Genomic DNA, 14,381 nt, shown 5'->3' with positions numbered 1-14,381 from the left:
TCCCCCTGCTGTCCTCAGGCAAACCCCCGGCCCAGGGCACACCCCATCGTGCCGACCCACGCGGCACCACGGGGTCACCCCACGGGCCCCCCCAGCCCGGGGTGCCCCCCCCCGCCCCCCGGATGCCGCCGGGTTTAATTAAAGCCCTTTAAGAGCCACGGGTGTCCCCATCCGCCCCCCCAAGCAGCGAGCTCGTGTCTGCCAGGTCAGTGGTCCTTGGGGACCTTAGAAAGGGGGTGCTGGGGGGAGAGGGGCACAGGGGGATCCCCCCGAGCCCCTCCCGGCCTTTGGGACAGGGGTGTCCCCATCCCCACGATGGGGTCCCTGTGTCCCCAGGGTGTGGCAGTGTCCCCATCCCCACGGTGGGGGTCCCCATGTCCCCAGAGGTCTGGTGGTGTCCCCCTCCCCACGGTGGGGTCCCCGTGTCCCCAGGGGTCTGGTGGTGTCCCCCTCCCCACGGTGGGGTCCCCGTGTCCCCAGGGTGTGGCGGTGTCCCCATCCCCACGATGGGGTCCCTGTGTCCCCAGGGTGTGGCAGTGTCCCCCTCCCCACGGTGGGGGTCCCCATGTCCCCAGGGTGTGGCGGTGTCCCCATCCCCACGGTGGGGGTCCCCATGTCCCCAGGGGTCTGGTGGTGTCCCCCTCCCCACGGTGGGGTCCCCGTGTCCCCAGAAGTGTGGCGGTGTCCCCCTCCCCACGGTGGGGTCCCCGTGTCCCCAGGGTGTGGCGGTGTCCCCATCCCCACAGTGGGGGTCCCCATGTCCCCATAAGTGTGGCGGTGTCCCCCTCCCCACGGTGGGGTCCCCATGTCCCCATAAGTGTGGCGGTGTCCCCCTCCCCACGGTGGGGTCCCCATGTCCCCATAAGTGTGGCGGTGTCCCCCTCCCCACGGTGGGGTCCCCGTGTCCCCAGAAGTGTGGCGGTGTCCCCCTCCCCACGGTGGGGTCCCCGTGTCCCCAGGGTGTGGCGGTGTTCCCCTCCCCACGGTGGGGTCCCCGTGTCCCCAGGGGTGCGGCAGGGTCCCGTCCCCGCCGCCGTCCCGGCGCACGCCCGCCCTCCCGCCGCCGCCGCCGCCGCCGCGCCCCAGCGGGCGCTTGGCGGCCCCGGCGGCCTCTGATCCCGGCGGCGCCGAGCTCCGGGCCGCAGCGGGCGGCCGCGGCCTCATCACAGGGAAACGCTAACGAGGCCGGGAGCTGCTGCGCCCGCGTGCCCCGCGCCGGGGCGGACAGACGGACGGAGCTGGAGGCTCCCGTGCCGCGTCCCGGCCGCGGTGGGACCCCACGGTGTCCCCGTCCCGTCCCCGTCCCGTCGCGGCGAAGCCCGTCGTGTCCCAGAAATGGATTTTCTGGCTGTTTTGGCTCCTGGCAGCTCCAGCGGCCCCGGGGCCGGGCCGGGTCCGTGCGGACGGGGGGCGGCTGCCCTCAGCTTCGCCCCGGGGCCAGATCCTGGGGCGGGGGCTGGCCCAGGACCCTTGGGTGCTGCCCCCGAAAGCGCCCGGCGTGTGCTGAGCGGGGTGCGTCCCCGCGATGCCCCGGCGATGGGGATGAGCGCGGCGGTGGCTTCCCCAGCCCCGGGGGGGGGGGGACGCACACGGGGCTGCCGAGGACCGGGCACTGGCACCGGGTTTGTACTGGGGGGAAACGAGCCAGGGCTGCGGAGCTGGAGGTGCCGGGCTCGGAGGCGGTGCAGGATGCGGCCGCAGCGGGGTGACCGGGCTGGCACGGCCGGGGCGCCCCGGCTCCGCTGCGCGGCTTCTTTGGGGCCGGGTCCATCCCTCTCCGCGCCCGCCGTGCCGGCCTCTCCCTCCCCCGGCCCCCTCCATCCCCCCGGCCTTGGAGAAACCCCCTCCGGCCGCCCTGGCAGCGGGGCCGGATCCAGCGCGGGGCCAAGGGGCTGCGGTGCCCCGGCGCTGCCCGCACCGGCTGCCGGCACCGCGGGACGCCCATCTGCACCGGCTGCGCGGGGGCACGGGGCCAGGCCCTGCGGCCGCATCCTGCCCCGCGGAGCTGGGGGCTGGTCGCGGGGCTCCGCCACCCACCGGGGCGGCGGGAGCCAGGCCGGGGGTCCCCACGGCCGGGCAGGCGGGTGGCGTTGGCACCCGCTCCGGCGCCGGCCCCCAGCGCCGGCCCCCGGCCAGGGAAAGCGGGGAAGTGCTGAGCCCGGAGCCTGGCGGCGCTGCCCGCGTTAACCCCCCGCGCTCCGCCCTGCCGGCACGCGCCTGCCCGCGGCGCGCGCACGTGCCGGGCCGGTGCGGGCGTCGGGCCTCGCCCGCACCCCCCGCGGCACGCACACGCGCGCGGGGCCGTGCACACGCGCGTGGGGCCGTGCACACGCGCGTGGGGCCGTGCACACGCGCGCGGGGCGATGCTGGAAGCCGTGCGGGTGGCCGAGGGAGCCCCCCGGCCCCTCCTCGCCGGGTGCTTTGGGGTCCCCGTCGCTCGGAGGCGACGCTCAGGGTCCCCCCCGGTGGGGACGGTCCCGGCGGTGGCGCATCCCGGCTGTGGGGCTGGGGAAGGGCCGTGGCGGGGGCACCGCGGCCGTGGGGCTGGCAGCGCTCCCGGCTCGACGCCCGCCGTGGGGGCTAAGACCGGTCATGCTCGGTGCATCCCCCAGCGCCGACTCGGTGACGTCCCCACGGCCGGGGGCAGCGGGGACCGGGGGTGGGGAGCAGGGATGGAGCCCCGGCCCCCCCGGCCCTGCCAGCCCCCCCCCGTCCTGGCTCTGGCTCCTCGCTGCATCTGCGGCTCGGCCGGAGCCAGCGCCGCCGCCAAGGGCTGCTGCAGCCCGGCACAGCCCGGCGCGCGGCCGAGCGGGGGGCTGGGGGGGCTGCTGGGGGTGTCCCTGGGTCACCAGCAGGGGAGGGCACGGGGAGACGCTGTCCCCATCCCAGCCTGGCGTTGTCACCCCTCCCTGAGCACCCCCCGGCATCGTCTGCGGGTGTGGGCCTGGGGCAGCACGTTTTGGGGGGAAAGGGGGCCAAAATGGGAAAGATGCCCTGCACTGGGCGGGGGGCTGCGGTGGGGCTGTGGTGGGGGGCTCTGCCCCACCTTTGCCCCCTCCTCATGCTGGGGGTGATGGAGACACGGCCCTGAGCATCCCCCCAACTGGGGGTGCAGGAGGGTGGGGGGGCCGCGTCCCCGCTCCCCCCGCAGCTGCCCCCTTGCCGGCGGCGCCGAGCCGAGCGCGTGGCACGGCCACGGTGCCGGCACAAAAGCGACGCCCGGACAAAAGGCCCTGACGTCAGGCGCGGGGCTGGGGGCACCGGGCGACCTACTTCCCTCCACGCCGGGGGGGGGCGGCTGCGGCTCAGGGGGCACGAGGGGACCCCACGGTTCTGGCGCTGCCCCCCCACATCCCACCCCCTTCCTCAGGGATGGGCCCCGCCGCCCCCCCCAGGATGGGGTTGCGGCGAGAGGGGGGTCTCCCTGTGGGGAAACTGAGGCAGGTGGTGAGGGTCGTGCACGCAGTCGCAGCCGTGGTCACACGTGTCAGCCACGGGGGCCTGCTCGTGCACGTCGGCTGCACGAGTGTGCACAGACACGCACATGGCCGGGCACGTTGGTACCGTGGGGCACGGGGGGGTCACGGGTGATTGTGTGTGCCCTCACACAGGTCGGCCCCGTGGGTGTGCACGGCCTCACACACTGACGGGCCCGTGGCGTGCTTCTGTCCCTGTGCTCGTGCACAGCCTTGCACGCAGCAGTGCACACCCTTGCACGCTGACCAGCCTGTGGCATGCTCCCGTCCCCGTGCTCGTGCACAGCCTTGCACGCAGCAGCGCACACCCTTGCACACTGACCAGCCTGTGGCATGCTCCCGTCCCCGTGCTCGTGCACAGCCTTGCACGCAGCAGTGCACACCCTTGCACGCTGACCAGCCTGTGGCATGCTCCCGTCCTCGTGCTCGTGCACAGCCTTGCACGCAGCAGTGCACACCCTTGCACGCTGACCAGCCTGTGGCGTGCTCCCGTCCCCGTGCTCGTGCACAGCCTTGCACGCAGCAGTGCACACCCTTGCACGCTGACCAGCCTGTGGCATGCTCCCGTCCCCGTGCTCGTGCACAGCCTTGCACGCAGCAGCGCACACCCTTGCACACCAGCTGTTGGCGTGCATTTGGCCTGCAGTTGTGCACACCCGTGCACGCTGTCCTGCTTGTGCACACTTGTGTGTGCCGTCCTGCCTGCTCTTGTGCAAGGCCGTGCACACGCCTGTGCAGCCGCCCTGCCTGTGGTTTTACACACTTGTGCCCACCGTCCTGCCCGTGTCTGTGCCCCCCCCGTGCCCTCCCTCCTGCCCGTGGCCGCCGGTGAGCCGGGGCCGGAGCCCGGTGGGTGCTGGGGGTGCTGCGCTCTCGGGGTGCTGCACCCCACCTGCGCTCCCCCGCCCGCCGCCCCCTCCCCAGCACCGCGCTCCTTTTAGCCCTAAGCCGGGCGGCGGCGGCGGCGGCGGAGGAGGAGGAGGCGGGGGGAGGAAGAGCCCCGCGGGCAGGCAGGGGGGAGGAGGAGGAGGAGGAGGAGGAGGAGGAGGAGGAGGAGGAGGAGGAGGAGGAGGAGGAGCGCGGAGGCTCTGCCGCAGCCCGGGCCGATGGGCCCCGCCGCCCCGCTGCTGCCGGGGGGCTGACGGCGACCCCCGCCCGGCCCGAGGGGGGGGGACGCGCCCGCAGCGCCGCCGCCTCCGCCGAGATTTTTTTTTTTTAATTTTTAATTCTTTTTATTTTGGGGCGATTTTGGATTTTTTTGGGGGGGGGATTTTTTCTCCCCTCCCGCCCATGCTCCGGGCTGCCCCGCGGCGCTGCTCGGCGGCGGCTGCCGGGGGCGGCGGGACGCGCTGACCGGGCGCGGTTTTCTCGCCCCCCCCCCCGCCCCCCCCGCCCCCCCCCCCCAACCGGGGCCGCTCGGAATTGGCGCAGCCGGAGCCGCCGCGCTGGGGGAGCTGCCGCCGCCCCCCCCCCCGCTGCTGCATCGGGGCACCTCGGCACCCCCCCGCCGCCCCGGGCACCGCGAACCGCAGCGGCGGGACACCCCCCACCCCCAGCCGGGGGTGCCGCACCCCCCCGCGCCCCCCCGCGCCCCCCCCAGCCGGATCGGGGGGGGGCGGCCCCCGCCGGCCCCCGCCGCGGGGGCGCAGAGGAAGGATGCCCGGGCCGGTCCCCGCTGCCACCGGCCCCGCCGCCGCCTGAGCGACCCCCCCCCGCCCGGCCGGGACCCCCCCCCCCATCCGGCGGCGGCCCATGGGATGTGATGAGCTTCTCGCCGGTGCCGGCCTCAGCAGCGTAAGCCCCGGCCCGTCGCTCTCTGCAGGATGGCTCGCTTCGGAGACGAGGTGCCGGCCCGCTACGGGGCCGGGGGCGGCGGGCCCGGCGGCCCCGGGGCCGCGGCGGGGGGCCGGGGTGCGGGGGGCCCGCGGCAGGGCGGCCCCCCCGGGGCGCAGAGGATGTACAAGCAGTCGATGGCCCAGCGAGCCCGCACCATGGCTCTCTACAACCCCATCCCCGTCCGGCAGAACTGCCTGACGGTCAACCGCTCCCTCTTCCTCTTCAGCGAGGACAACGTGGTGAGGAAATACGCCAAAAAGATCACCGAATGGCCATATCCTTTGGGGGGGCCCCCGCGCCCCGCGGCATGCCGCCCGCGCCCCGGCCCCGCACACGGCTCCGCTCCCGCCCCCATCCCCCTGCCCCGCAGCGGGTCCCCGGTCCCCCGGCCCTCCGTCCTGCGCCAGGTCCTTGGCCCCAAGCTGGGGTCCCCGGCCCCGTGGCCTGCGCCAGCACCCCGGCCCCGTGCTGGGGACCCCGTTTCCATGCCCTGCGCCAGCTGCCTGTCCCACGTCCCCCATCCCTGACCTGCCTTGGGGTCCCCATCCCATGTCCTGCAGCAGCTCCCCGTCCCCATGTTGGGGTCCCCATCTCTGCCTTGCATGAGGTCCCTGTCCCCATGCTGGGGTCCCTATGCTGGGGTCCCCATCCCCCTGCCCTGCATTGGGGTCCCATCCCCCTGCTGGGGTCCCCATCCCCCTGCCCTGCATTGGGGTCCCTGTCCCCATGCCAGCGTCCCCATTCCCCTGCCCTGCATTGGGGTCCCATCCCCCTGCTGGGGTCCCCATCCCCCTGCCCTGCATTGGGGTCCCTGTCCCCATGCCAGCGTCCCCATTCCCCTGCCCTGCATTGGGGTCCCATCACCCTGCTGGGGACCCCATTCCCCTGCCCTGCATTGGGGTCCCCATGCTCTGTCCCCATTCCCCTGCCCTGCATTGGGGTCCCCATCCCCATCCCTCTGGCATGTCCCCATTCCCTTGCCCTGCATTGGGGTCCAGTCCCCATGCCGTGTCCCCATTCCCCTGCCCTGCATTGGGGTCCCCATTCCCCTGCCCTGCATTGGGGTCCCCATCCCCATCCCCCTGGCATGTCCCCATTCCCTTGCCCTGCATTGGGGTCCCCATGCCGTGTCCCCATTCCCTTGCCCTGCATTGGGGTCCCCATGCTGTGTCCCCATTCCCCTGCCCTGCATTGGGGTCCCTGTCCCCATGCCAGTGTCCCCATTCCCCTGCCCTGCATTGGGGTCCTGGTGCCCCTGGCATGTCCCCATTCCCCTGCCCTGCATTGGGGTCCAGTCCCCATGCTGGGGACCCCATTCCTCTGCCTTGCATTGGGGTCCCTGTCCCCCCACCATGTCCCCATTCCCCTGCCCTGCATTGGGGTCCCCATGCCGTGTCCCCATTCCCTTGCCCTGCATCGGGGTCCTCCCGCCATGTCCCCGTTCCCCTGCCCTGCATTGGGGTCCTGTCCCCCTGCCCTGCACCAGGTCCCGGTCCCCACGCTGTGTCCCTGTCCCCATCCCCTGCCCCTTCCCCAGCCCTGCACCCACCCCCGTCCATCGCCCCCGTGGCCATGCCATGTCCCAGTCCCTGGCCCTGCCTGGCGGGTTTTGGGGGGTCCAGCTCACCCTGGGGGGCTGGGGGTAGAGGGACCCCATTGCACTAGCGTGTCCCGGTGCCCTAATTGAGCGGGGGGAGGGCTGACCTGGCACCCCTGCGTCCCTGCAGCCCTCGGTGCAGGGCTCAGCCCCCCCAGCCCCCCCCTGATGCCAGCAGAGCCCATCTCCATCACCCCAGGGTCCCCCCCGGACTCGGGGTGTCCCCAGGTCCGTCCTGCCCCCAGGGCTGACCCGCTGGGGCTTTTGGGGGTCTGGGGCCATTTTGGGGCATCGCTGTGGGGCTGTGACTCCTGCCCTGCTGCCCTTGGGTGCCTCCTGGCCCGTGTCCTCCCCGGCACCCCAAAACCCTCGGCTGGCAGCGGCACCCCAAAAAGGGCCACTGTCACCCAAAAAGGGCCACTGTCACTGCTCCTCACGGCCATGAGGGCCCTGCCACGGGCTGGGGGGGGGGGCACCGCGCGGTTTTGGGGTGCTGCCGAGGGAGCCGCAGGCTCGCCGCTGGGTCCGGCCCTGCCGGGTGCCTCCCCCGAGCCTTTCGGGGACCCCCCCGACACCGGGGAGGGTTTGGGCAGCCGGTGCCCCACTGGGCATGTGCGCCGCAGCCGCGGTGCCGGGCGATGGGCGGCGGGGGGACGCAGCGCCGAAATGTCGGCCCCGGCGCGGGGCCGGTGCTGCCGGTGCAGGGGGCAAACCCGCGGCGGGGGTTTGTCCGCGTGGAGGCAAAAACCCGCCGGTGCGTGGCCGTGGCGTGCCGCAGCGGGACGGGCACCACCGGCAGCGCCGTCCTGGCTGCCGCGTCCCCGGGGCGGGAGCCGGTGCGGGGCACACCGAGCCCCGCCGTGCCGGGCCCTGCCGGTGGCACCGAGCGGGCGCCCCCGCTGCCGCGTGCGAGCCAGGGCCGCCGTGCCGTGCCGTGCCGTGCCGTGGGGAAGGGGCTTCGCGGTGGCGGGGGGGGGGGGCGAGCGTGGCGGGGCCGCGGGCCGGGGCTGCCGCTGTCGCAGCGGGTCGGTGGCCGGCGCTGACGTCCTGGCGAGCGGCCGGAGCTGCCGGCGAGGTGGGAGCGAGGCCGGGGGGGCCGGGGGGGCCGGGGGGTCCGGGGGTGCCGGGGGGGCCGGCGGTGCCGGGGGGGCCGGGGGTGCCGGGGGGACCGGGGGGGCCGGGGGCGAGGGCAGCCCTGCCGGCAGCCGCGGAGGGGGGCGAGGAGGGTGATGCATCGCGCCGCCCACCCCGAGCCCCCGTGGGCCCAATCCTGCGGGCGCGCAGAGCCTCCCCCGCTCTCACGACAGCCCGGGCGCGAGGAGGCGGCGGGCTCCGGTTGGCCGCGGTGGGGGGGGGGATGCTCCTGCGGTGCCCCAAAGCCCCTTCCACCGGGCACCCGCGCTCCGGCTCCCCGCAGCAGGCGGCCACACGGCCCCGCTCGTGGCCGGCGTGGCATGGGGGGCCAGCGGATGCTGCCCGACCCCCGCGGGGCTGCCCCGGGGGGGCCGTGCCCCGGCTCGGGGGGGCAGAGCTGGCCCTGGGTGCCCATGGCCGGAGAGCTGCGCCGTGCCGGAGAGCTGTGCCGGATAGCCGCGCTGTGCCAGATAACCGCGCTGTGCCAGATAGCTGTGCTGCATCGCTGTGCTGTGCTGGATGGCCGTGCTGGAGAGCTGTGCTGCCCCGGATAACTGTGCCGTGCCAGATAGCTGTGCCGGATAGCTGTGCCGTGCCGGATAGCTGTACCGGATAGCCGTGCTGTGCTGGACAGCCATGCCGTGCCAGAGAGCTGTGCTGTGTCCGATAGCTGTGCCAGACAACTGTACTGTGCCGGATAGCTGTGCCGGATAGCCATGCCGCGCTGGATGGCTGAGCGGAATAGCCATGCCAGGCAGCTGGGCTGTGCCGGGTAGCCCTGCCATGCCAGACAGCCATGCCAGGGCACAGAGCCATGCCAAACGTCCACGCCACGCAGGCATGCCAGGCCGGATAGCCGTGCCGAAAAGCTGTGTGCGATAACTGTGCCGGGCCAGATAGCTGGGCTGTGACGGAGGGTTGTGCCAGGCCGCGTAGCCGTGCCGAATCGCCAGGCTGGACAGCCTTGCCGTGCCGGAGAGCTGTGCCGTGCTGGACAGCCATGCCAGACAGCCGTGTGTGCCGGGTAGCCGTGCCATGCCAGATAGCCGTGCTGGGTAGCTGTGCCACGCTGGATAGCCTTGCTGGACAGCCATGCCGCGTCCGGCAGCGGGGTCAGCAGCCGTTCCCCACACCTCGGTTGCGCTGCAGAGGGGTGGGGAGCAGGATCCAGTCCCAGCTTTGCATCTGGTGTTGCCACCGGCGCAGCCTTGTCCGAGCCCTCGGCCGCGGCCATGGGGCAGCTCTGCCGGGGTGCCGGGGAGCTGCGGCACCCGGCAGCTGCGCGGGGCTGGTGGCACAAACCGGGTGCGAACGGGCCGGTTCCCGCTCTGCGGCCACCTAATGCGGTGCAGAACTTGCCGTGGGGCAGCAGGATGGGGGTTCTCGAACCCCCCCAGCCTGCCCCAGCCCCTGCTCAGCCGTCACCACAGCCGCCGCCACACCCCCACGCCCGCTGCCCGCACCCGCGGTGCCGGGGCCATGGTGCAGGGTCCCGGCACCGCCGGCCGGGATGGGGGATGCGCTCACCGAACGCAGACCCCAAAGCGTGTACGGGCCCCGGCGGTGGCACCGCACGAGGACGGCATCCCCGCTTGGGAGCCGGCGGGGCCGGGCGGGTGCCGTGTAGGTCTCCCCGGGTCCCGCTGTCGCCGAGGCGCTTTGATCGCTGCCGGCTCCTGCCGGGCGAGAGGCTTCGTGCCAAGGAGCCGGGGCCGCTGGGTCGCGCCTTTGATGGGGAAATTAATGAGCCGCAGAGCACGTGGGCGCTGGTGGCAGCTGGGCCCCGCGTCCCTGCCGCCAACCGCCACCGGCACGGGGGGGTCCCGAGCCCCCCTTCCCTTTGGCTCCCCGGTGGCCCCTTTCCTGCCTCGGTGTCCCCAGCCAGCCTGGTCTGGGGGGACCCCAGTCCCCTGCAGGCTTGGCCCAGCCGGGTTTTCCTTGACTTGGCCGTACTCCTTTTGAATACATGATTTTAGCCACCATCATCGCGAACTGCATCGTCCTGGCGCTGGAGCAGCACCTGCCTGACGAGGACAAGACCCCCATGTCGGAGCGGCTGGTGAGCGTGGGGCCAGTGGGGGGCTCCGGCGAGGGTCCCCAGCCACCCTGGGGGCACCGGAGAGGGTCCGTGGCCACGCTGGGGGCTCTGGCGAGGGTCTCTATCCATCCTGGGGGCTCTGGCAAGGGTCCCTGACCACCCTGGCGTGGGTGGCAGGGCCAGGGCTGGCTGCCAGCCTGCACCGCGAGCAGCTGGCACCCGGTGGCCGCGGCTCCCAGTCCCCCCGGACCTGCTGGCGTCCCAGTTTCCTCCTTGCTGGGAATCTGGGCCATGCCGGGAGCGGCGGCCGCCTCCACCCTGCGGCACCTGGGGAGGGTGGGGGGGGACGGGGCCAGCGGCCATCGTGGATGCACCCTCACCCCACAGGGTGGGAGCGTGCGGGGGCTGTCCCCGCGCCCCCCCATCCAGCGGCCTCACGCCTGTCCCTGTCCCCAGGATGACACGGAGCCGTACTTCATCGGCATCTTTTGCTTCGAGGCGGGGATCAAGATCATCGCGCTGGGCTTCGCCTTCCACAAAGGCTCCTACCTGCGCAATGGCTGGAACGTGATGGACTTCGTGGTCGTCCTCACCGGGTGAGGCCCCCGTCCTGCCCGCCCGGGGACGCGGGGGGGAGGGGGGGATGCGCCGCCCCCCCCGCTGCCGTGGGGCTGCGTGTGCGTGTGCACACGCGTGCCAGCCCTGCGCCCTTCCCCGCGTGTAGCAGACCCACGCGCGTGCGCGCAGGCGTGCAAGCGGCAGGACCCCCGCCTGCGTCGCGGAGCTTGTGCGTGCAGACGGCGTGTGCGCACACACGTGCGCGTGTACATGCGTGCACACGCGTGCGCGGGGCTGCACCCGCCGGCGGTCCCGGGCGTCACCAGCGCCTGCCGGGCCGGGGCCGGGTGAGACGTTAATTATCGCCTGCGGCGCTCGTCCCCCTTCCCCGGCGGCAGCAAGTGCCTCTTAGCGCTGTCACAATATTTCCCCGAGCCGCCACTCACCGGCCCGGCACCCGCACCCGCCGCCGGCGCTTCGGCGGCAGCCCCGACTCCCCGGCCCCAGACCCCTGGCGGGGTGCTGCCCCCCGCCCGCGGCACCCCGGCCCCAGCCCCTCCGACGGCTGCCATGTGCCCGGCGTTCGCCCTCCTGCCCGGAGAGCCAGCGGGGAAACTGAGGCAGGGAGCAGCGGGGCTGTCGTGGGTTGGAGACTGGGCTGTCCCTTCCGTGCCCTGCGTCCCCTCGAGCGCTCGGTCACATCGGGGGCTGCTCTGGCTGCTTCCTCCTGCTCTGCACCCCTCACTCCCCTCCTGCACCCCTTGCTCCCCCCTCACTCCCCTCCTGCACCCCCCCCGCTCCCACGTGCAACCTGCTCTCTCCTTGCATGCTCCCTCCTTGCACCCTGCTCCTCCCCGCACCCCCCCCTTGGTACCCCCTGCATCCCCTGCACCCCCCAGTCCCCCTCTATTTCCCCCTGCACGCCCCCCATACCCCCTGCACCCCCCCTGCTCCCCCCCTGCTCCTGCCCTGCTCCCCACATACCCCCTGCAACCCCCTCTGCTCTCCCCCTACACCACCCCTGCTCCCCCTGCATCCTTCCCCCCCGCTCCCCCTGCATCCCGCTGCTCCCTCTTGCACCCCCTGCACCCTGCTCCCCCCTTGCATCCCAGCACCCCCATTGCACCCTACCCCCCCCAAAACCCCCTGGCCCAGCCCCACCCGTGTGAATGAGCCCCCACGTCACCGGGGCAACGGGGATGAATGAACCAGGGACCCTCGGTGGGATGAATGGGGATGGATGGGGGCCGACTGGTTGCCATGGCGACAGGCAGCAGCAGAGGGGACCCTCGGTGGGGCCGTGGGGGCTGTGGGGCCGGCAATGGGCCCCTGGGGTGCCTCCAGGTGCCTGGGTCCCTCCACTGCCACCCGGGTCCTTGGGGACCCCCGGGCTGGTGCTGGCCGGGAGCTGTGACCCCCCGGGCTGGGCCCGGCTCCGGCATCGGCTCCGGCATCGGCTCCGGCATCAGCACCGGCAGCGCTGCCGCGCTCGGCCCGGAAAGGCTAAATATAGCTCAGCGCTCCCGCCCGCGCTGCCAGCACCGGCTCCCGGCCCTGACGGCACGGCCGTGGGCACGTGGCCATGCGGCGGGGACGTGGGGGCTCACCGGGGACGTGGGGGCTCACCGTGGCCACGCGGCGGGGACGTGGGGGCTCACCGGGGACGTGGTGGGTCACTGGGGGCATGGGGGCTTGTGGTGGCCGTGGTGGCACAGCCGTGGGCACGTGGCCATGCGGTGGGGACGTGGGGGCTCACCGGGGACGTGGGGGCTCACCGTGGCCATGCGGTGGGGACGTGGGGGCTCACCGGGGACGTGGGGGCTCACCGTGGCCACGCGGCGGGGACGTGGGGGCTCACCGGGGACGTGGTGGGTCACTGGGGGCGTGGGGGCTCATGGTGGCCGTGGTGGCACAGCCGTGGGCACGTGGCCACACGGCGGGATGTGGGGGCTCGTGGTGGCCATGGTGGCACGGCCGTGGGCATGTGGCCACGCGGCGGGATGTGGGGGCTCGTGGTGGCCATGGTGGCACGGCCGTGGGCATGTGGCCACGTGGCGGGGACGTGGGGGCTCACCGGGGACGTGGTGGGTCACTGGGGGCGTGGGGGCTCGTGGTGGCCGTGGTGGCACAGCCGTGGGCACGTGGCCACACGGCGGGATGTGGGGGCTCGTGGTGGCCGTGATGGCACAGCCGTGGGCACGTGACCAGGCTGGGACATTGTGGCTCTTGTTGGCCATGGGGGCACGGCTGGTGGGGGTCCCCGGCTGGGTCGGGGTGCCGGCCGTGGCGGGGGGTCCCCACTCGCTGACCCCCCTCTCGCCCGCAGCATCCTGGCCACAGTGGGCTCCCAGTTCGACCTGCGGACGCTGCGGGCTGTGCGCGTGCTCCGGCCCCTCAAGCTGGTCTCGGGGATCCCAAGTGAGCGGCGTGGGGATGCTGGGGGGTCCGGGGGGGGTCCGGGGGGGCCGTGGCTGCTCAGCCCCCTCTGGCGCAGGTTTACAAGTCGTCCTGAAGTCCATCATGAAGGCGATGATCCCGCTGCTGCAGATCGGCCTCCTCCTGTTTTTCGCGATCCTCATTTTTGCAATCATAGGATTAGAGTTTTATATGGGCAAATTTCACACCACCTGCTTCGACCTGGTGACGGGTAGGCCTGGCCCCCACCCCCCCAAGCCCCCCACATCCCCCCACCCCACCCCTCCCTGCCCCGCCGCTGTCTCCCCACTGGGGAGGGCTCAGGGCCCGCTGTGGGGCTGCCGTGGGGCCGGGGCCGCCTCCTCCGCAGCCCCCCCCCCAGCTCCCTGGGCCCGTGGCCCGCGCCCGATATGGAACGGCCTAATTACTCCTCTCCCCTGATGAAGATGCCGTTAATTGGCGGGAGCTATTTCTGCCCGGCAGCCGCGTCAGCACCGCGGTGGAAGGAGGGGGGCGGTGGGTGAAGGAGGCTGGGGTGGGGGGGGACACGGGTGGGGGGGGGACACGGGGGGGTCCAGCAGCCCCGCGGGGGAGATGGGAGGGGTCCGGGCTGAGGAGCGACCCCCGGACCCGTGTCGCCCCCCGCCCCCCCACTCCAGACGAGATCAAGGTGGAAGTCCCCTGCGGGACGGACGAGCCGGCCCGGATCTGCCCCAACGGCACCAAGTGCAAGAAGTACTGGGAGGGGCCCAACTACGGCATCACCCAGTTCGACAACATCCTCTTCGCCGTCCTGACCGTCTTCCAGTGCATCACCATGGAAGGGTGGACAGACCTCCTCTACTATGTGAGCCCTGGCGCCGCGGGGACGGGCACCGCCGCGGGGCTCCCCCCACCGCCAGCTCCCCCGTTTCTCCATGGGAGCTGCCTTCTGTCCCCCCCCCGGGGCTCGCCGGTCCCCCCCACCCCGGGGGGTGTCGCCAAGGCGTCCCCTGGGGGGTCCCCGCTCGCTGCTCCCACGCTCCGACCCTACCAGGTGCACATGGATGAAGAGAAATGGGGTGCAGCCCCCTCCCCCGCCCAAAAGCAGGAGGTGGTTTGCAGAGGGAGGGGTCGCTGTGGAGCAGGAGGGTACCCCCAAAAAAGGACGCTGGGGTCCCCCCCTCTGCCGGCGGCCCTGATTCCTGCAGGGATCTCTGCACCCCCCTACCCCCTCGTGGCCCCCCCATGTCCCCCACGTCCCAGTGTGGGGTGGGGAGCATGGCTGGGGGATTTGGGGTGCTACCAGCCCCGGGGCGGGGGGATGCTGGAGCCGCTGCGCTGCCCT

General features: G+C 73.5%; 1 protein-coding gene across 7 annotated transcripts in view; it reads left to right on the top strand.

Annotated features, from left to right (window-relative positions):
• Positions 1–4,530: 4,530 nt before the first annotated feature.
• Positions 4,531–14,381, top strand: part of CACNA1A (calcium voltage-gated channel subunit alpha1 A) — a 38,948-nt gene continuing 29,097 nt past the window's right edge. For 3 of the 7 annotated variants that reach the window (XM_064437102.1, XM_064437101.1, XM_064437103.1), the window contains exons 1-6: positions 4,534–5,586; positions 9,997–10,102; positions 10,538–10,677; positions 12,966–13,057; positions 13,134–13,286; positions 13,714–13,901. In XM_064437102.1, the coding sequence (XP_064293172.1) occupies positions 5,300–5,586; positions 9,997–10,102; positions 10,538–10,677; positions 12,966–13,057; positions 13,134–13,286; positions 13,714–13,901 (966 nt within the window). In that variant the 5' untranslated portion in view covers positions 4,534–5,299. Of the gene's footprint in view, positions 5,587–9,996; positions 10,103–10,537; positions 10,678–12,965; positions 13,058–13,133; positions 13,287–13,713; positions 13,902–14,381 lie in introns of all 7 variants that reach the window. The other 4 variants (XM_064437105.1, XM_064437104.1, XM_064437107.1 and 1 more) reach the window with 3 other exon arrangements.

This window comes from Phalacrocorax carbo, chromosome 30, assembly GCF_963921805.1.
Source record: "Phalacrocorax carbo chromosome 30, bPhaCar2.1, whole genome shotgun sequence".
Classification (NCBI taxonomy): domain Eukaryota; kingdom Metazoa; phylum Chordata; class Aves; order Suliformes; family Phalacrocoracidae; genus Phalacrocorax; species Phalacrocorax carbo.
This window is presented reverse-complemented; position numbering and strand designations above follow the sequence as displayed.